General features: G+C 49.7%; 1 protein-coding gene across 1 annotated transcript in view; it reads right to left on the bottom strand.

The window, feature by feature from the left end:
• The window catches only part of LOC128579405 (A disintegrin and metalloproteinase with thrombospondin motifs 7-like), a 137,842-nt gene that overhangs the window by 31,923 nt on the left and 83,836 nt on the right, over positions 1 to 22,083 (bottom strand). Inside the window, 5 exon segments of the mRNA XM_053581521.1 lie at positions 1,494 to 1,690; positions 2,672 to 2,837; positions 4,577 to 4,932; positions 16,084 to 16,219; positions 16,522 to 16,648. Of these exon segments, the coding sequence (XP_053437496.1) occupies positions 1,494 to 1,690; positions 2,672 to 2,837; positions 4,577 to 4,932; positions 16,084 to 16,219; positions 16,522 to 16,648 (982 nt within the window).

The raw sequence follows: 22,083 nt of genomic DNA, 5'->3' as shown, positions 1-22,083 counted from the left end.
TCTCAGTGCATATCAGCTTTGAAGGCTCTGAGAAGTCCTGCAGCAAAAAAGTCTCTTTTACTTTTTTTAACCCTGGGAGGACAAACTTACTCAACAAACTTACTCAACATGGTTCCAGCCATGTTCTTGAGTCTTTCGGGCTGAGAATGGGAACGAGAGGCCCTCAGGGCCTAGACACCTGGCTTACCCCACCCTCTAGCCCAGGGCCAGACCCTGCTACCCTGCAATCATCCCTCCTAAAGCCTGGCCTTAAGTGGTTGCCCTCCCTGGGCAGATAGGGCTAAACAGAGAGGCTTGAGCTGGAACTTCAAGGCCTGGCAGAAGGCTACAATTTTTATTCCACATGGAGCAGGGAACCAAGAGGGGAATAAAGTCATGGAGACCTGGCCCAGAGCTGTGCTTGTTGAGGAGGACTTAATGGTGGGGGTGTGATACCAGAAGTGATGGACAGGGCCTTCTCTTCTCTCTGACCCTGGGCTTTAGGGCGTCAACTAGGGGGCAAGATACTAGATGAACTCACAGGGTCTTTCCTCCAGGGTTGCAGGAGATGAGCTGCTGGCTTGGGGACAAGCAGCACATAGGACTCCCTTAGATGTCATCCTGCCATAGAACATATGCCCTTACCTTGCCCCAGCGACCCAACCCAGAAGAGAGACAGGGTTGGGCAGTGGCCTGCTGACCAGGAAGCCTGCCAAGAATGCCAACAACAAACACATGTTCTCCCAGGGGGCTGTGGGCAGCAGCTTGGCAGCTTGAGACCTCCTACTTGCACACCCAGGGCTGTTGTCAGATCCAATCAGGCACAGAACTCTGAGTGGGTTGAGGAGACCTGGCCTCTCATTCGGCTCTGCTCTGCCTTGTATGACCTAAGCAGGTCACTTACCCTCTCAAGCCTCTGTCGTCTCAACAGTCACATGGGGTCAAGAACAGTTTGCCAACTCCACAAGGTACCATCATCATGCCTAGTTCACAAATGAGCAAGGTAAGGCTCAGACAAGGAAAGTGACTTGCCTAAGGCCACGGGCCAATGGGCAATAGAACTATACAGATCCTTCTGACTCTAACATGTACGGCTGTCTCGGGCAGGGGCTGGTCAGATTGGCATTTCTGTGTCTTCAGCATCTAGTCCAGGTTCTGCCACAAATGAATGAATGAACCAACTAACCTGTCAACTCCCTGGGCAGGCACAGGGCCACGGCTGCCTCAGCCTCCCCCTCTGTCTCCCTCTCCCTCTCCCTCTCCCAAATGCCAGCTGAGCTAGTATGGTGACATGACACACTCTGCCCAGGTTCTCTCCTAGAGACACCCAGCCAGCAATCCCCTCCTAGACTCAGGAGCTTCAAGACTCTCCTTCCTATCTGATGCCTGGACCTGGGTGTGAGGTTCAGCCTAACAGCCTTCCTGCTCTGTACCCAGCCCTGGTAACCCACCCCCCAACACCAGCCCCCGAGGTCCCTACCACACCTGTTGCCTCCTGCATACAGCAGCCTCACCATGTTCATGATGGTCAGCACATAGCTCTCGATTTGTGGCTGCCCGTGGTACTCTACCATTTTGGCATCGGCAACCACCAGGGTCTCTACCCACTTCTCCTTGCTGACCGAGCGCTGGTGTAGACGCCTTGACCGCTGCTGCTGCCATTGCTGCCGCTGCTCCCAACGCTCCCGTCGAGACTCCAGGTCCAAGGATGCTGTGGGCCCCAGACAAGAGGGTTAGCCACCAGTGGACTGGCCCTGGGCACATGCCATCTCCTCACTGAGCCCCCTATGGAGCAATAGGAACCTCCCTGGAACCAGAGGTGAGGAGCATGGATGCTCCAGACCTAGGTGTGTGGCCTTGGCTTGGTCAATTTTCTTTGCTGATCTTCCTCACAGAGTGACCTCCAGGGGCAAATGAGATGCTGGGTATAAACACAGTAAAGGACCGAGTCTGTGTGAGGAGAGCTTCTGGGCCTGATAGCTCCTGTAGCAGGCCCTGCATCATTCCCTCCCCCACTGGGAGTTAGTGAATCCCAGCAAATGCAGACCCCATAGTCCAACTGCTAGGCTGCCCTCTGATCCAGGCTGCCCCCAGAAGAGGAAGTACATCTGTGAAGCTGAGGAAACTGAGGCCAACAAGCATGCCTCCGTGGGCATCTGCTCAGCAAACAGAGCTGTGGGCAGCCTGAGGGTGGAGTACCAGCTGAGCAGTCCCCAAACACCAGCAACCCTTAGTAGACAGCTCCTCATGGTGACCGCCACCACTACTGCCATCTCCAGAGGATGTGCTGGGTACCACGCTACAGCTCTCAACCACAGAGGTCAATTATTCTGCATGGGAGCAGGGTGGAAGTGGGATCCTCGCTAATGGCCCTGCTGGGCCTGGACACTGCAGGAAGACTGGTTACTAGAGTCAGAGGTGCTACAGGCAAAGGTGGGGAGGAGCAGTGGGGGATGAAACCCTGAAGTGGGGAGGCCGGTGAGGGAGTGATTGGCTGGGGCACACCTGACCGGCAGAGGACATAGCTCATGGCACATTTAAGGGCACAGGCTACGGTGATTTGTCTGTCTGTTTATCCATCTGTTTTCCTCTGGTACAAAGAGAGCTGAACATGTTGAAAGGGGCTTCTAGAAAGGGCTCTGGATATCCTAAGCCCATTCCCTGCACTGGAACTGGAAGCAGAGGAGCATACTTTGCACCCCACAGGTGCCTGGAGTGCTGAAATTCCCGCTCTGTGCCGGCCTCTCTGGTGCTTGGCGCTTATACACCACGTGGGGCTGGGCGTGGCCAGGCTGGGCTGGAGCACCTTCCAGGGGCTCAATGAAGTAGTCCTCGCTGGAGAGCTGGAATACACCTTTCTGGAGAAGAAGCACCGGGGCCACACAGAGAGGGCTGACTCTCAGGTGCTCTGCCCACCCATCCCAAGGACCACCTGCCTCTGAGCCCACACTGTGCCCACCACCCCTGATCTCAGGCCTTTGCTTACAGTGCACCCTGTCTGGAGCATCCTACCCTGCCATTTCACCCAAAGGCTTCAAAGTGGAGCTCAGAAGCCACTGCCCCCAGATGCTGTTCCACACACCCACCCCATCAGGGGTAAGATCTGACAAAATGGCCTCATCTGTAGAGTTCCAGGCAGCCATCCTAAGTCCAGGCTATTTTGCATCTCCTTTGCATGCCAGCCATCTCTAGCCACTGTGCCCCTTCCCAGCTGACCAGCTTCTGACCTGCCCTCAGTCTCCCTGTGTGATGAATCACTCCAAAGGCAGCTCAGTCCACACCCAGGCCATAGAGATGCCCATGGCCATCAGGACATCCTGTTCCCTGAGTCTAAGGCCAGCTAGAGAAGGGAAACTGGCAAGGATGTCTTGGGCATATCCACTGGCATTCAGAGAGTCTAAGGAAGAGAGGGGCTTGGGAAGTATCTTTGGGCAGCCCGCCACCTCCTAAGGAAAGTCAGGACACCAACAGGGAAGAAGGTTTTACCTTCCTCAGACCTCCCCTCATTGGCAGAATTCTGCCCCTTGGATCGTACAGGGCCAAGGAGACTGGATTGCTCCAGGATCTGAATGCAGACTCCCCCACTGGGTAACTAACTAGATGACCTTGGGCACGTTCTCTTAACATGGGAATGACCGTCCATAAATGAGAATACTTTGCTGAGCAGACAGGCCTTTAAAGACCCAGACGTTCCACAGCCTGCAGTTTGGCCTGTCCTGCCATCAGGCCATGCACCGCCACAACCCATGGCTTTTGTCTAAAGCAGGGGTCCTCAAACTGCAGCCCACGGGCCACATGAGGCAGTGTGATTGTATTTGTTCTTGTTTTGTTTTTTTTTACTTCAAAATAAGATATGTGCAGTGTTCATAGGAATTTGTTCATAATTTTTTTTTTTTAACTATAGTCCAGCCCTCCAACGGTCTGAGGGACAGTGAATTGGCCCCCTGTTTAAAAAGTTTGAGGATGCCTGGTCTAAAGGCTTTAAGCGGAGGGCCCTCCAGGAACAGGAACAATGGGTGGCTGAGTGTGCGCATGTCCCCCACTCCTCCCACACCCTTCAGAGCTGGGAGGGCAGCAATGGTCACCTCAATAGGGACAGAAAAAGGCCCCACCCTGCTGGGGTAGGAGCTGCTCTAACCTGCACATGATCAGGGGTGGCAATTAGGGCTGCGTGCAGAAGCCAAAGGAAGCTCTGATGTGGGCAGAGGCACTGGGAGGGGCTTCTCACCACCCCTGCAGAATGGCTAAACGGAAAGCGGTGACTGTCCTGGAGAGGGGTCTGTGAAGGAATGGTCCTGACACCCTAAAGGAAGGGGCTCAACTACTCTCCAATTACATAATCCAAACAGCAGTTCTCAAAGTGGGATCTCTGGACCTGCGGCTTTAGTGTTACCTGGAAATTTTTCAGAAATCCAAGTGTTTGGGCACCATCCCAGGAATACCATCAAAAACTGCCATCTGCCAAGGCCTACGGGATCACTCCCATCTTATAGTAGATAATACCCAGATGGGCAGAGGACACGCGCACAGGCAAGGCTGGTCGCCGCCCCCCATCCTGCCACCCCCACCTGCCTGCGCACCCTCCGGGCACACTCACCAGGCCATCACAGGCGCTGATGGCCACCAGGCCGCCCTCAAGCTCGGGATCCTGCACCTCGCCAAGCAGGTGACAGGCGGGGGTGAGGGCCCGGATGTGCCCTCGGCCCAGGCCACCTTGCCGCCGAGTCTCACTCACAAAGCCAGGCGCCAGCAGGTGAGGGTTGGCGGTTAGGTTGAAGTGCAGCTCGCGCCCGCGGTACTGCAGCTCATAGAAGGCGGGAACGTCGTGGTGCTCGGACACGTCCCGCTTTCGCAGCGCGCGGGGCCACAGCTCGTAGGACAGGAAGGAGCCCCCAGCGTCCACGCGCACTGGGTGCACGATATCCAAAGCCGCCCGGCCCTGGGTTGGGTGCCCTGCGAGGAGACAAGCACAATAGCACCTAGGTCCAGGGCAGGGCCTTGCGGGTCCCCAGACACCAGAGGGGTCACTGCCAAGTGCGCAGCTTGAGTCAGTCAGAGCACCTGGATTCAGATTTTAACTGTGCTACCTGCTAGCTCTGCTAGTTTAATCTTTCGGAGCCTCAGTTTCTCCATTTGGATTATTGCAGTAACTTTTTTGGGGGGACATAAGAGTTGCACTCTGTTGCCCAGGCTAGAGTGACATGGCAACAGCCTAGCTCACAGCAACCTCAAACTGCTGGGCTCAAGCCACCCTCCTGCCTCAGTCTCTCAAGTAGCTGGGACTACAGGCACCTGCCAGGACCCTGGCTAATTTTTCTATTTTTAGTAGGGATGGGTCTCCATCCTGCTCAGGCTGGTTCCCAACAGCTGAGTTCAAATGATCCTCCTGCCTTGGCCTCCCACAGTGCTAGGATTAAAGGTGTAAATCACAGTGGCCAGCCTACCTTTTCTATTTGTCTGTTTTCTTCACCTCCTCCCAGTGTAAATTCTAGGAGGGCAAGAATCTTTAATCTTTAATCTGTTGAAGATTTAAGTGCCAGAAGTGGTGTCTGGAATGTAGGCATTTCTCAGCCTTTGCTGAGTGAACCTGTAGAATGGGCATAATCGAGGTTGTGGGGAGGATAAAAGGAACTAGCACTAGCTGTTCCATATACAGCAGGGCCTCCTGCTGATTGAACATGATTGCGATTGTCAGGGTTATCATTAGCCTGGTGAGCTTAAACGTGTGTTCTCAGGTGCCTGCAGTTCCGTGTTTCCAGGCCTCCTGGGATGGAGAGATGGAGAAAGACCACCCAGGCAGGGCTCCCTGGCCCTTACCACCATCACTTCAGTGGAGTAGCTCTAGGATCTATCTCTTGCATGCAACAGTTCATTTGAAGAAAGCTTCCAGGGATGGAAAGAATTTGCAGACCTCTATTCAGGCCCTTACAGTTTAAAAAACCCTCTCCCTGTTGCTCTGTCCTCTTGGATTTCCCAGTAAGGATTGGATTCTTAATCGTTTTTTTGCTATACACTCCCTTCTCAAAATAATTTTCTAAATGCATGAAATAAAATATATTGGAGTATCAAGGAAATAGCTATCAAAATTATTTTAAAAGTGGGGTGTGTGGCTTGGCACCTGTAGCTCAGTGGCCAGGGTGCCAGCCACATACACTGGAGCTGGCAAGTTCAAATCCAGCTCGGGCATGCCAAACAATGACAACTACAACCCAAAAACAGCTGAGTGTTGTGGCAGGCACCTGTAGCCCCAGATACTTGGGAGGCTGAGGCAAGAGAATTGCTTAAGCCCAAGAGTTTGAGGTTGCTGTGAGCTGTGATGCCATCGCACTCTAGTGAGGGAGACATAATGAAACTCCGTCTCAAAAAAAAAAAAAAGTGGTGTGTGGAATTATATGGTCCTTTATTACTGCTTTAAACAAGGTCTAGTAGCAAATTTAACTATGGTAATTTTGAAGTAGTGATGACTGGGTATAAACCTTATTTCAAGACACTGCAACAACTGTAATGAAATAGAAAAATCTTTTTTCTTTTCTATTGGTAACAAATCACAGGTGCTATTAATACAACTGAGAATTGTTGATAATAGTCACAATACATGGAAATGCTAAATTTCACTTAGAGGTTAGAAATATTAAATATGTAATATTTTCCCATCTAAGTTAATGAATCCCCTGGATTCATTGTTCCTTAGGTTGTGGACCCCAGGTTAGGATGCCTGCACCAGCAGTAAGCTCTCCAGACTGCTTTGTAGGTAAGAAAGCAAAGAGAGGCTCAGAAAGAGTGACAGAATGACCTAAAGCCACACAGCAAGGGTGGCAGAGTGAGCTGAGACAAGGACCCAAGTCTCCCAAGCTCTTCAGTCATATGACTCTATATTCTTAGCAGTCCATTCCTTGCTAAGCCTGTTTCCTCATTGTTAATGTGAAGAAGTTAGATTAGATCAAGTTTTTCAAATTTCTTTGGCCAATCAGTCTTCAAAAGAAATCTCAAGTGGACACACACACAGATCAGAGAAGTGCTACTGAAGAGGGGGATGGTGTAGGAAACCTAAGGCCCACGCCTTTGTGCCCCTTTTCCCTTTCTGCAGTTCCTAGCCTCTGGGGAGCACAGTTAGGAAACTCACTGATCTGGAGTTTCTACCAACTCCAGGTCTTACCCAGGGTGACTGGATACCCAATTCCTGAAATCCTGGCTGTTCATGACAATGATCCCTTGTGCCCAAACGAATGCCTGGCTAACCTGCAGACATCCTACCAGGGCTCTTTCTGCTGCTGCCTGCCAGTTAGAAGGCAGCTGAGCCCTACCCCAAAGATCCATCCTAGCCAGGCTAAGAAACCAGACCATTCCTCCAGGCTGTCCTCTGCCAAGCTACATGACGAGTGCCCTGCACACACCAGTGGTGTGCCCCCTGCTGAGGACATCTTCCTCTTACCACAACTGCTCCAGAAGTTCAGGACTCAAAGATCCTTTTCCAAGGGTTATGAGGCTGTGTTGGCTGGGTAACTGTCTGGCACTGAGCAAGTCTTCCCCATCATTGGTTATCAGGGAGCCCAAGTGCAAGGAGTTTCCAGACTTCATGGATAAGAATTTCTTAAAAACAGATCGCTCACAATGGCTCCCTGTGGCTCACAGCCAAGCACTTTTAGCTCCGTCTGGCTCAATGGCTCAGACTGGGGCCCCAGACAATGGCCAAAGTTCTCTGCATTCCCGCCCAGGCTCTCCCTAAGGCAGCTCAACTGAGTGCCCAGTCCAAAGACACCAAAACAGTTCACAGGGGTGATGATAGGCAGATCCCACCAGCCAGAGATGCCTGGAGTCCTATCACCCTGGACTCACGGTGCCCAGACGCAAGGAGGCTGTTGCTCGGCCACCATCTTGCTCTCCTCCATGTCCTCTACAAAATATTTCAACTTCATCAAAATTAAATTTTTCTACTCTTCAAGAGACACTGTTGGGAGAATGAAAAGACTAGTAATAGTCTGGGAGGAAATATTTATAGATCAGGTATTTGATGAAGGACTTATAAAGAATAGAGAAAGAACTCGGCAAAGCTCAGAAATCAAAAACAACTTAACTTTTAAAATGAGAAAAACGTCTTTTAACAAAATATCTTTTAACAAGATACTTCTCAGCAAAGATGATATATACATGGCAAATAAACACAGATCGACACTGTTAGTCATTAAAGAAATGCAACTGAAAATCCCAAAGAGATTCCTCTACATAGCTATTAGAATGCTCAAAGATTGGAATTCTTATACACTGCTGATGGAAAGGTACAGTGCCATAGCCAGTCCGGAAGTCAACTTGGCAATGTCTTAGAAAAATAAACATATACTACAGTTGACCAGGCCATTCCACTCTGGAAATTTTACTCACGAGAAAATGAAAGTGTATGCCTATGTGAAGACCTGTACATAAATACTCATAGCCCCTTAATTGCAATAGCCCAAAACTGGAAATAACTCAAATGTCCTTCAATAGGTGAATGAATAAACAAACTGTGTCTCACCTACACAATGGAATACTACTCAGTGGTAAAAAAAAAAAAGATGAACTATCGATACCTGGATAAGTCTCAACATACTCACGCTGAGTGGAAGAAGCCAGACCAGAAATAGTACATAGTGCCTAATTCCATTTCTATACAATTCTACGAACTTGAAACTAATCTACATTGACAGAAAATACAACAGCGGTTGTCTAGCAAAGAGGGGCAAAAAGGGGAGGAAGAAAGTCTTGTTATGCCTTCAAAGGGGCACGAGGAAACTTCTACAGTGGATGGTTATGTCCATGATCATGCTTGTGGGGATGGTTTCACAGTGTGTAACATGAGTCTAAAATCACCATATTCTGTATTTTTTATTGCATGACAATTATATTTTTGTAAAGTTGTTAAAAAAAAAAAATTTATTAAAAACAAATACCGAGGTCTCATCTCAGACTAACTACATCAGCATCTCCAGGAAGCCAGGACTAGAGACTAGCAAGCTGTGTTTCTACCAGAAGCTGCAGGGAGCTGTGATCATCAGAAGTTTTAGGAAGCCTCCTCTGGTAGTGAACCTGGCTGATCATGAACAGTGCTAGGGAGCTCTGAAAAACGCAGGTGCCCAGGACCCAGCCAAGATTCTGATTCCAGAACAGGGTTCCCAGAATCTGAATTTTCTTTATTTTTCTAGACTTTTCCAGGGATTCTGATGTAGCCATTTCAGGGGCTTGCCTTTGGAAGCCACTGGGCTGGAAGATTTAAGGCAATTTCTTGCTCTGACAACCTAATAAGGGAATTTGGGACTACAATGCCACAACTACAGCCTGCAGACTTGCTTTTGTTTGTCAGTTTATTGATTGGGTGGGGTTGTTTCAGCTGGCAAAATATTGAAGAAACATTTTAATCAATCACCAGTGTTTTAGAATCACATGATCTTGTAAAAAAATCTCAATTTTCAGCTTTCCTTGAAAAATCTATCATCCATACACATCAGGCCTAAATTCCTACCTGGCAGAAGGTGCTAGAATCAAGCAGTAAACCCCCTCGCAGAGGGCAATGCTCCCTGAGACATCACCAATCCTCCCTATCATTTCCCAACACTGAGGATGAGTATGGATGGACAGCCCAGTGGCATCCTGTGTTTTTTCTCACTCAGTAAAGAATTGACTATCTAACAAAAATGGAAAAACAAGAGATTTTAAGAAAAATTTGTCTCCCTACCAGCCTTTTTTGCTCATTTATGTTACCTGCCTTGTGCTTGGCATTTAGTATGTCACTCTGGCTTACTAATCGTGAGGGAGCATTAATTGCTCCAAAGTCCAGGAAAATGTACGAGACATCATCCTTGCATTTGAAACAGCAGCATGGGGCGGCGCCTGTGGCTCAGTTGGTAGGGTGCCGGCCCCATATACCGAGGGTGGAGGGCTCAAACCCAGCCCCGGCCAAACTGCAACCAAAAAATAGCCGGGCGTTGTGGCGGGCGCCTGTAGTCCCAGCTACTCAGGAGGCTGAGGCAAGAAAATCGCTTAAGCCCAGGAGTTGGAGGTTGCTGTGAGCTGTGTGAGGCCACGGCACTCTACCAAGGGCCATAAAGTGAGACTCCGTCTCTACAAAAAAAAAAAAAAAAGAAACAGCAGCATGGGTGACAAGGCACCCAGCCCCGGCACAGTCCTGAGGAAGTGAAGCAAGGGGAGGGGACTTCCCATGGAAAGACTAGGATGAAGAAAAGCTTCATCAAGCAGGATGCACTTGAGATGTCACTTGATGTGTGGGTACGAACTCAACTGTGGAGATGAGGATATCGGGGTAGCAGGCACCATGTGGTAGCCCCTCAGAGATGTGGGGAAAAGCTAGAAGTGAGAACCAGCATCTTGAAGTGAATCTCAGCCAGGCATATGTTTTGTGAAGTGACACACAAGGGAGTGACAAAACAATGCACTGTCAGCCAGGTACGGTGGCTAACCCCTATAATCCTAGCATTTTGGAGGCCATGGCAAGTAAATAGCCTGAGCTCAGGAGTTGGAGACCAGCCTGAGCAACAGGAAGACCCCCAACTCTAAAAACTAACCAGGTTTTGTTGTGGACTCCTATAGTCCCAGTTACTTGGGAGGCTGAGGCAAGAGGATGGCTTGAGCCCAAGAATTGAGGTTGCTGTGAGCTATGAGCCAACACCACTCCACCCTGCGTGACAAAGTGAGACTCTGTCTCAAAAAGAAAAAAAGAAAAGTACTGTCAAGAGGCATTTGAAAGACCGGGGTCCCAGCTGGGCCACTTAATATTTGTATGACCTGGGTCATACGTCTGAGTTCCAATTTCCTCTTCTGCTCAGAGAATCCAGGCCAAAAAACGCAAGTAATGAAGCCCAGTTTGAGGTGGTGAAAATGACAAAGAGATAGAAAGACAACAGCTACAACTCCAAGGCTTTGTTTAATTGAGTATTGACACTGGTTCCCGGTCATGGAGAATCATAGCCCATCACCTAACGATAAGCTGAAGCACAGGGGGAACTGATGCCAACCAGCCCTGAAGTTCCTAACTGCAGGAGCTATGCAGCATGTTTCTAGGCAACGATGTCATCCTCAAATGCATGTGGTTGGGGAAGAGATCACCTATGTGACTAAGAGCTTGAAAAAGTGTCCCTGGGGAGGGACCCATATGTCTAGGGATGTGCATTCTGATTAAGAATCCCTGCTCCAGACTTTGGGCAAATACTGCAAGACAGAAATTCAAGGTGACTTACAAAAAAGCATCCTATGAAGTTCAAAAATGTGAACAGGGTTAAGCAGAGCTCTCCTGCAGGTAAAAAGTATTCAGATTAGTGTTCTCTAGAGCTGACTGCCTGAATTTAAATCCCAACTCTGCTACCCAAAGCTGCTGCGGACCACCCTGTCGGTGGGCTTCAGTCCGAGGGAAAGCAGGGAAACGGAGTCAGGTTGGTTGAAAGGTCGACGCAGGAATGTGACAGTCTGGCACACAGCACTTGGTGAAGTATGCAGCTGCGTTTTACTGAGTTCAGAAGTTGGTATTTATACATTTTACACAAAGCATTACAGGTTACACAAAGTATTTTTACAACTTGCTGACCTTTACAGGTTACATTTTAAGTTTGTGGGCGTGAGTAGTTATCCATTACTACTTCTCAATATCTTGCCCTTAAGGAGAACAAAGGTTTTTAAGTTTGCAAACGTGGGTAGTTATCCATTACTATTTTTCAATGTTCTGTCCTTAAGGAGAACAAAGGTTTGTGGTTATCAGCGAAACCTACTTGCTTCCTCTTGCTTCCTCTTGCTTCCTCTTATCTGAGGAATGTTAGTATAGTGTAATTCTTTACATTTGTGTTTAAGTAATAGTAAAGGCATAATTTGTTTTAAGGCTCTTATTAGATATATAAATTTTAAGTTAATGTTGGTTATATATACTTTTATTATGTGCTTATTATTAATCATATGTGCTTATTCTATTGTGATTTGATTGATTAGAAATGTAGTGAAGTAAGATGTTTTTTAAGGAAAGTTTTACTGTGGGTGGTGATGGTGCATGTCGTGTTGGAACATCTTGTTTGCTGTGCCTGCATTGTCTTAGCCCACTGGCGTTTATGGTGGGGACTTGCTTTTGTGCAGGCTTACTTGGAGCCACTGAGTCTGGCACAGTCATACTTCTAGTGCTGTTTCTGGATCAACTATCATTGTGTTCATTCTTTAAAACCGTATTGCTTACTTATCAGGACAAACAGACATTCAGCTTAACATACACGTACACTGTAACAGAAAGCCATACCCTTAGGTTAATGCGACAAAAAACAGCATGCTGGGCAACATCTCTGTCACTGCGCACACTGGGGGTGCTGGGGGCTTCGCTCCGGGGAGCACAGACCTCCTTTCCGTCGTTTTACAACGCGGACAGCGCCACCTCGCTGCGGCTTGGTGCCGAGGGTGCGGCACAAAGCTGTGAGACCATGGGTGAATTATGCAACCACTCAGAATCTCAGCTCCTCCATCTGTAAAACAGAAATGACAGTAATTATAATTTCTCTTTCAATGTGAGAATTAAATGAGTTAGTACATAAGTGCTTAAAACAACAATAGTTGTCACATGGCAAATGTGAGCTAATAGAAAATTAGCAAGAAAAGTTCTAAAGTATTCTTAGTTATTTCTTTAAAAACTCATTTTATCTCTTTGCCTAATGGCTTAACAAAATATTTTTAATCAAAAAGAAAAAATAGGTTTGGTGCCTGTAGCTCAGCAGCTAGGGTGCCAGCCACATACACTGGAGTTGGCGGTTCAAATCCAGCCCAGGCCTGCCAAACAATAATGACAACTACAACCAAAAAATAGCCCAGTATTGTGCTAGGTACCTGTAGTCCCAGCTACTTGGGAGGCTGGGGTAAGAGAATCACTTAAGCATTTGAGGTTAAGAGTTTGAGGTTGCTGTGAGCTGTGATGCCACGACACTCTACCAAGGGCAACATAGTGAGACTGTCTCCAAAGAAAAAAAGTAATAATAATAATAAAAATAAAGACTTATAGGATGTTGCCACTTTTATTGCAATAATTTTTATTTTCTTGCTCTGCTTAGCATTAATTTTTTTATAATGAACTTGTATTGTTCTGCCACTAAAGTATTTTTATCCAGGTGTGGTGGCTCACACCTATAAGTCCAGCACTTTGAGAAATGAGAGGAGGCCAGGAGTTTGAGACCAGCCTGGGCAACACAGTGAGAACCCCATTTCTCAAAAAAAATTAAAAAATTAGCCAGGCATGGCTAGGCACAGTGGCTCACACCTGTAATCCTAGCATCTGGGAGGCCGAGGCAGGCGGATGCTTGAGCTCAGGAGTTTGAGACAAGCCTGAACAAGAGCAAGACCCCATCTCTACTAAAAATAGAAAAACTGAGGCAAGAGGATTGCTTAAGCCCAAGAGTTTGAGGTTGCTGTGAGCCACAGCACTCTACTCAGGGTACTAGAGTGAGACTCTGTCTCAAAAAAAATAAAAAATTATCCAGGCATGCATGCCTATAGCCCCAGCAACTTGGCATCCTGAGGGGGGAGAATTGCTTGATCTCAGGAGTTTGAGGCTACAGTGAGCTATGATCTCACCACTGCATTCCAATCTGGGTGACAGAGCAAGATCCTGCCTCTAAAAAAATAAAAATGAAAATGTTTAAGGGCAGAAGGGGTGAATTAAAAACTTTCTTTCACTGTCACCTATAGTTGACACTGTTAAGAGATGTTCGTGGCTGAAACTAGCATCTCTCAGTGCCAGCAAGGCGTAAATGCAGGTTCTAGTGTCTTGACAGGTAGGTACTTGCATCAGAGTGGAAGCTGCCAAGCTAAACCCACAGTGGGATGGCAGCAGGTGCCTGTCTGCAGGAGTGCCAGCAGTTCTTGGCTGAGTCTGTTCTGCTAAGTCAGGAGGTCTGTTTTGATTGGACTGAGCTCTTGCAACCCTGGGTGCTAAATACTTTGCACATCACCCCTGCAAGACAGAACTATCACTTTGGAGCTTCTGCCAAAGAAATGCCAACATTGTGTTTACCCTCACCTCCTTATTAAGAACATGAGTTACAATCCAGCCCTTCAGATGACCTGCAGCTCATGCCAAGGGATGGTGGTGTGGGATTTGCACACATACTCCTCTGCGGGTCCTCCATGTGTCCTGGTGTGCACAGCAGTGCATGGACATAGGGCTGGGGTGCCCAGTAGACCATGGGGGCTGCAGGGAGACACAACTAGGCCCCACTCCCAGCAACCCCAGCAAGTCCTTGGGTTTGTCACAGGTGGAGAAAAAGTCAGGATGTATTTCCTAAAAGTTAGCCCACATTGTGCCATGGTCTCAAAGAAGGGGACATTCAGTGGGAAGAGCCCCAGATTGGAATCCTGGGGCTCCCATGAAAATGACCAAAAGGTCAGAGGCCTCCAGGTCAGGAATCCTGATTGATTGAGTGCAGAATGGAGAGGGCCCTACACTAGAGACAGACACTCCACCCTGGCAGGTCATGCCCATATTAGATGGGAAATGATGCTTGGCCTGCCTCTATTACTAAACAGCAGGTCTAAGTTGTAGGATTCAGCAGGGACTCGCTAAACCCACTGGGTGTACCTGACAGACTAATTAAAATAATGGCCACTACATGGTAGTCACTCTGTCCTGTACTAAGCAAATGGCATTCAGTATCTCACTTAATCTTAAAAAGAAGCCTCTTGCCAGAACTGCCAGGAGGACTGGACCAAAGTTGAGGCTCCCAGCAGTTCTTGGGGGAACAATTTTCCTGCTGCCTCAGTCCTATCACCTGGCTCATCCTCTTTGAACCCCAGCACTGAGCAGTGGGAAAACACTTGTTTCATGCAGGCAACCCAGGAGTCTGGTCCTAGTGAGTCACTCTACTCTCTGAGACTGTTTCCTCATCTGTGAAAGGACTTCCTATCATCTGCCTTGCAGGGGCTGATGTTAAAATGATGAGAAATTAGAACAGGCGAGGCTGGCGCATGGTAGGTGCTCCTAAATGTTCACTTTCTACTCCCTGCCCATGGCTGCTAGACCAAACCTCCTTCATGAGCTGCTCCTCTCAACGTTTAAATGCCCCCTACATTCCGGCCCGGAGGCTTTTCCTCCACAATCCCTCCACTGGGGACGCGGGTCGATCCCATCTCAGTAAGCAGGGTCTAACCCGGTCTTGGACTGAGCTTCCCCCGGGGCGCCCTCACACCCTGCACGCTCTTCTAGCCCATCCAGAATTCATTATCCTTCAGTCCAGCCGCAGGCCCCTCCCCGCTCCAAGCTTTCTGTTCGCCAGGCCTGCAGGGGCTTTCCTCTTGTCCCACCAGCCTCGGCAGACCCTAAGCTTCCTGAACACCCGGCCAGGGGTCTCCTACACCTTCAGCTGCTCCGAACGCGCCAGGAGCGCGCGGATGCCCAGCAGTTCGCGACGGAACAAGAGTCTGGACGCGGGCCACAGGCTCGTCGAAGGCCGCCCGAGCCGGGCGGGGAGTTATCCCGGGCGGGGGAAAGAAGCTTCTGTTCCCCGCTCCGCTCTCGGCGCCTTCACACTTGGGGGAGGTAAAGGCAGGAAGTGCAATGGCCTCGCAAGACCCGGCCCCTAAACCACCGAGGGCCGCACCGGGAGCACAAATGCGCTGGCCCGGGACTGGGGGCCGGGGGCGCGGCGAGGGAACCGTGTAGTCCTGCGACCTGGCGCGGGAGCCCGCAGCTTCCCGGCCAGCCTGCTTCCCAGGCAAGCCGCACACACTCAGGAGCCAGGTCTTAGGCTGGCACACCGCGCTCCGTGCAGCCCCTCGGACCAGAGTTAAGAAAGCGATGCGCGCACTGCTGCACCCGATGTGGGGAAACTGGGGCCCAAAGAGAGGAAGAGGCTTATTCCAAGCGACTGGCAGGGGATCCATAGCGGAGTCTGGAGATGGAGAAGGTTCCTAGAGGCGCAGTTTTGCCCCCCAGTCGGACCGAGCCCACCCGAGTCCCTAACATCAGGGGATTGGGGAACGCAACCAGCTTCAGAAGAAGCCAGAGCGGAGTCTTCAAAAGTGAGACGCGGCTAAACCGCGGCTGGGCGAAGGGTGGGGAGGCATGGCAGGGCCGGCCGGGCAGGGGCAGCCACCCACCTGGTGCGGGTCCCGAGGCGCCAAGCGCCAGAGCGCAGAGGAGCAGGAGGAGGGGGCGCCGCAGCGGCGCCGGGCTGCGGGGACGTGGGCCGCCGGGCGACCCCGCACTCACGATCTTATCTGTCCGGTCCAGTCGCTGCCCGGTCCCGGGTCCGGCTCAGGACATGCCAGGGCCGCGTGCGGCTCCCGGCGTCCCAGCTCCGACTCCAGCCTGGTGGACGGCTGCGCTCTGTCCGCGGGCAACAAAGGCTGCAGGGCCGGCCCCCTCGGCAGGGCGGCGTAGGCAAAGAAAAGTGGAGACAGCCAAGAGAGAAAGAGAGAAAGGGGCAACGGAGGGAGGGAGGAGCGCGGCTGCCCCGCCCCTCGGGCTCGTTGTCCCGCCCCGGGGCCGGCCCTCGGCCGGGCTCGTCCCTCCCCCGCGGGCGGCCTCCCCTGCACTGTCGCGGTCCGCAGCTCCAGGGGCAGGGCCCAGGCCTGGCGCCCGCAGCGCCCCCCGACGGACGTCCGACGCCCATCGGGCCGAGAGCGCCCCCCTGGCGGCCGAGGCTGCCCCAGCCCTCCTGACCTGGGTACCCCAAAACTCCTCAAAGAAGCTGGGATTTCCATAATTTCTGCCTTGTCCCTAAGCCAATCTCCAAGAGGCGCCCTTCGGTTTGCTCCCCGGCTAGGCCGGTCTGCCCCTCAAAGAAAGAGATACGGAGCCCCCCGAGGGCCTACGGTCACACAGCAGGGCAGCTGGGCTACCCTCCCCTGGATCCAGAGGTAGATTCTGCCTCGAAGCTCCAGAGAGAGGCTAGGGTCTTCCTCGAGTGGACAGTCATTTCCCACGCAAGGCAGAGTCTCTGGACTCCTTTCCTAGTGGCTGTCTGCTTGGAGCGGAGCAGAGTTCAGCTCACAGCTGGGGATTGCAGCCTCACCTAAGCCGGAGCCCACAGGCTTTCAGCAGGGGCCCGGAGAGCCTGGAGGCTGGCCAAGCCCAGTCTCACACTCTAGGCCAGCCTCTGCCTCACACACGGATCCTCTGTTCTCAGCCCTGGCTCTGGCTTCCTGCTCCCCTTCCACTTATGCTCCCCCTCCGAGGAGTACTCCCACTCCCTACCTCCTGCCTTCACTAAACCTGTTCCTGAGGACGTCCACCTTGTCCTTCAGGACCACTTTGGTTAGCTTCCTCTGAGGCCCAGGCCACACTTCCTCATGGTCCAGACTTCTGTGCACTCTCCCTCACCTCAGGAACCTCACTTTTTCAGGCTCCCTCTCCACCCCAAACCCTGCTATCCTCCTGGGGACCTGCGCTGCACGTGGCCACCCACTGCCTTCATCTCATCTCCAGTGATCTTCCACTTCACCTCAGCCGCCAGATCTCTTGACCACAGCCTAGACTGTGTCATCCCTCATCAGAGCTGACACTCCTGGACAATCTGAAGATCAGAGGCCCTAGCCTCACAACCACACTTCATTGTTCTTCCCCAGTCCCTCATCACCTTCCTCTTCTCCCCACCCGCCAGCTCCCCCCAGCTTCACCTACTTCCCTCCCTAGCTACTTGCACTGCTTGATCCCTGCCCCACCCAACCACCTGCCACTTTTCCTGTGCCCCTCACAGCAGCTGGTCTTGTTGCCCAGTGACAGGGACAATTCAAAGTGCTACATCCTACCCCCACCCCACCATGAGCAGGTGTCTGTAAACTAGCATCCACTCACTTTTCCCTCACTCTGGACACAATGGAACAGGCACTGCCCCAGTTGGAAACAAATGCTCCCACCCGAGTTCTGTGGTTCTCTCCCCTCCTGACTCCCCAGGGGACTTGCTCCAAGTGTCCTCCACTTTCCTTAGTTTCCACAGGAAGGTTTAGTCCTCCTGTGGCACAGTCGGTAAGGCGCGGGCCCCATATACCGAGGGTGGCGGGTTCAAACCTGGCCCCGGCTGAACTGCAACCAAAAAATAGCTGGGTGTTGTGGTGGGTGCCTGTAGTCCCAGCTACTTGGGAGGCTGAGGCAAGAGAATCGCTTAAGCCCAGAAGTTGGAGGTTGCTGTGAGCTGTGTGATGCCACGGCACTCTACCGAGGGCCATAAAGTGAGACTCTGTCTCTACAAAAAAAAAAAAAAAAATCTCTAATCCTAGCACTTTGGGAGGCCAAGGTGGGAGGATTAATTGAGGCCAGGAATTCAAAACTAGCCTGAGCAACATAGAGAGAGCTGCTTCTTTAAAAAGGAAAAAAAATTTCAAAAAGATACTTGATAATACCCTTCACAGACTGGAATCGACTCTACTTCTAACCCCTCATATCTGCTCCCTTTCTCAGTCAAACTGGCCCAGAGGGATGTCTAGATTCCTCTTTTTCCCATTTGTACCTCAGGCTGGACTCTCCTCCATCCCCGTCTTGGTGTCAAGAGTCATAGTCCTTCTCCACCTAGATGGCCCAGTGTGTTCTAGAGATTCCCTCCCCATCTACACACCTCAGCTCTGCCCTCATCACTGGCCAATTTTTTCACTTCACAAATACTGAGTATCCACATAGACCCAGGGGCCTGGGGATGCAGCTGTGAACAGATGGACAAGGACTCTGTTCTCTCAAGCTCCCACTGTGGAGGAGGTCACAGGCAACAAGCAAATAGACAGGTGTATAAACAAGGCCAGCTACTGAGAGGGGCTTTGAAGGAAATTAAGTTAGGAATGCCAAAGAGTCTACTTTCCATGGGGTGGTTAGGGAATGTCTTACTGAAGAGGTGACATTTGAGCTGTGGGACCAGAGTAACAAGAAGGAGCCAGTCATGTGAAGGTGATAGGAAAGATGAGCACAAACTTGGTGTCCCCGAGACTTGTCCTTTCAGGGCTAGCTTATATGTTATTCCTTCCAGAAAGCCTTCCCTGACCTCTTTCTCAGGGTACCCTGAGTGCACTTTGCCACCGCCACCAAACTGCTATGTCTGTTTATGGGTCTATCAACTCTAATATACTGTGAGATGCTGAAGTCATGTCTTACTGCTCTTTGTGATCCCTTGTTTCTTTGGAAAACTGCCAAACCCAAACAAGCAATATCTAGGCTTTTCTGAAATGCAGCCTTGGAATTTGTGTTTTCAAACATCACAGCTGACAACAATTCCTACTTGCTTCCTCCAGTGTCCTGGTCTTTGCTTTGTCCACACTTTGCTGGGTGCCTTCATAAGCTCCTCCAAAGCCACACTAGACACCATGGGGTACAAAAGAATGATAAGGCTCAGTCCTGCCCTCGTGAGGCAAATAATACTCGAACTGGAAAAATGAGACCAGCCAACTCCAAACACTGGGGGGCAAAGTTTACTTTTTGAACAAAGCAAGAGATTTGATATTTTAATGTGTTTGATGTCATTGTTCAGAATGTCAAATATCCAATTAGTTGAGTTTTTCCCTCATATATTGATAGAAATTCTTTCATTTCTTTCTTTTTATTGGAAACAGTCTCTAGCTGATTAGAGTGCTGTGGTGTCATAGCTCACAGCAACTTCCAACTCAGGCTCAAGCAATCCTCTTGCCTCAGTTTTTCTATTTTTAGTAGAGATAGGGTATCACTTTTGCTCAAGCTGGTCTCAAACTTGTGAGCTCAAGCAATCCATCCACCTCGGCCTCCCAGAGTGCTAGGATTACAGGTGTGAGCCTATTTCATTTGCTTCTTTTTTTTTTTTTTTTTTTTTTTTTTTTTTGTAGAGACAGAGTCTCACTTTATGGCCCTCGGTAGAGTGCCGTGGCCTCACACAGCTCACAGCAATCTCCAACTCCTGGGCTTAAGGGATTCTCTTGCCTCAGCCTCCCGAGTAGCTGGGACTACAGGCGTCCGCCACAAAGCCCGGCTATTTTTTGGTTGCAGTTTGGCCGGGGCCGGGTTTAGAACCCGCCACTCTCAGTATATGGGGTCGGCGCCCCACCGACCGAGCCACAGGCACCGCCCTTCATTTGCTTCTTAAATAATTGTTATGTGATATGACCCAACATCTCCAGTAAAAGTTAATGTAGCTAAAATATTATTGAAAGCAGATCAAAATTTAAAAGGAAACTATATTGTTTCTAAATATCATTTTTATATTGATAGATTGCTTAAAGGGTAAAAAATTACAGCTGAATGCTCTGTATTTAAAATTATAAATTAATAGATAACAATGAAAAATGAGGCACACAATTTTAAAAAATAAATAAAACCACTCTGGGCCTCAATTTTGTTATTTGTCTAATGGAGATGGTGATTCCCACTCCCCTATCTCATAAGTTGTCTAGAGCATCCCCTCAACCAGAGGGGATTTTGCCTCTCTGGAATTTTGCAATTATCTGGAAACACTTTTGATTGTCACAACAAGGAAGAGGGTGCTAGTGGCATCTAGTGGATAGAGGCCAGGGATGCTGTTAAATGACGGCCACATGCAACAAAGAATTACCCAGCCCCAAAGTCATTGGTGGCAAGGTTAACAAACCCTGGTCTACAGTATTAAAGGGGTTGAAGGAGCTTGGCAGAGTAAAAGCCTTTACATTTCATTTTGTGTTTTGTAGTAAGACAGCACAGGATAACAATTCAAACTTCAGCCAGCGGAGGTGGCTTGCTCCTGTAGTCCTAGTTCCTAAGGAGACTGAGATGTAAGGGTGGCTTGAGGCTAGGAGTTTGTGATGAGCCTGGGTGATATAGCAAGACCTCATCTCAAAAACAAAATGAAACCAAACTTTGCAAACATCCAAAATTCTTCCCCCTGAAACCTGACCCCCAGTCCCTTAATGCACCTTCCCCAGGATATTACTATTTCAGTTTCTCTTGAGAACTTCCAGAAAAATTTTATGCAAACACCAAGACACACTTTATACACTATATATGCTAGCACATATATGCTCTACCTGGGTTTTTCCCCATTTATGATATAGCTTGGCGATGGCTCCATATCCTTGGTTTCAAATCTGCTGTAGGCCTTCAACAGCTACTGGACATACCAGAATATGAGCTCCATGAGAGTAGGGAGTCTTTGTTTTGCTAACTAATGTATCCTCAGTACTTAGAAAAGTGGAATGCATGTTCAATAGCTATTTTCAGTATTCAAATAGATTTTGCATAGTTGATATTCCTGTATAATATGTGCTATCATCTCCTCTCCTACTGATGAGTAAGTTGTTTCCATTCCCTTGCTGTGACTGTCCACCATGCATACATGTGAGTATATCTGCAGAATAAAGTCCTTGAACTGGGTTTGCTATCAAGGGCATGTTCATTCATAACTTCGATAGACAGGTTATTGCCAAATTAAAGGCATTATTTTTCATAGGTCCCTTTCACTCCAGGAGATTGAGCTGAGTAAGAGCTGGCCTTGAAAAAGTACAAGATGATTGCTTAGCCACTGTTCTGGAAGCCCTAGAGACATGAGTGTCTTCAATCTATCCCCGTTCTCTGGAACACTAAGGCCTTCACTTGCCAATGCCATGGCCACAGCTGCCTCTGCACACCTTGAGAGGGAGGTCTGCCCCCAGACCAGGAGGGAGAATGCCACAGAAAGAGTCAGAGCTTTCAGCTGGCCAAGACTGGCCTCTGCTGCCTTTCCAGTTGCCACCGGGGCCATGAGAATGATGAGAGCGAGTATGTGCTATATCCTGTGTGCCAACACTATGTCTGACATGCAGTGTCTATGTAAACCTCTTCTCAACATATTCTCCTCATTTTAGAAATGGAGATGTCATGTAACTTGCCCACGTTCCCGAGTTTGAAGATGTTAAGGGCAGGCAGGACTGGCCTAACTCCAGTGCCTGGATGCCTAACCACTCCACACCACTGCCTCTGCAATTTACCAACTTCGGCTCTGTTATCAAAGGGTCTCTCTGTTCTGGTTCTGCCTCTCAGAGTTGTTTCTAAGTCTTCCAGACAGCTAGCCACTGGGGAGGTGGGCACTTCCTCTTCACCAGGGACTGATTGATGAACACCTACTAAGTGCCAGTTGCCGAAAACCAGGATGATTCCCAAAGGCACCCTCAGTAATGGCTGTCATGTGATTTTCT

The sequence above is a fragment of the Nycticebus coucang genome, unplaced genomic scaffold (genome assembly GCF_027406575.1).
Source record: "Nycticebus coucang isolate mNycCou1 unplaced genomic scaffold, mNycCou1.pri scaffold_67, whole genome shotgun sequence".
NCBI classification, from domain to species: Eukaryota; Metazoa; Chordata; class Mammalia; order Primates; family Lorisidae; genus Nycticebus; species Nycticebus coucang.
Note: the sequence above shows the minus strand (reverse complement) of the source record. Positions and strands in the feature narration are given on the sequence as shown.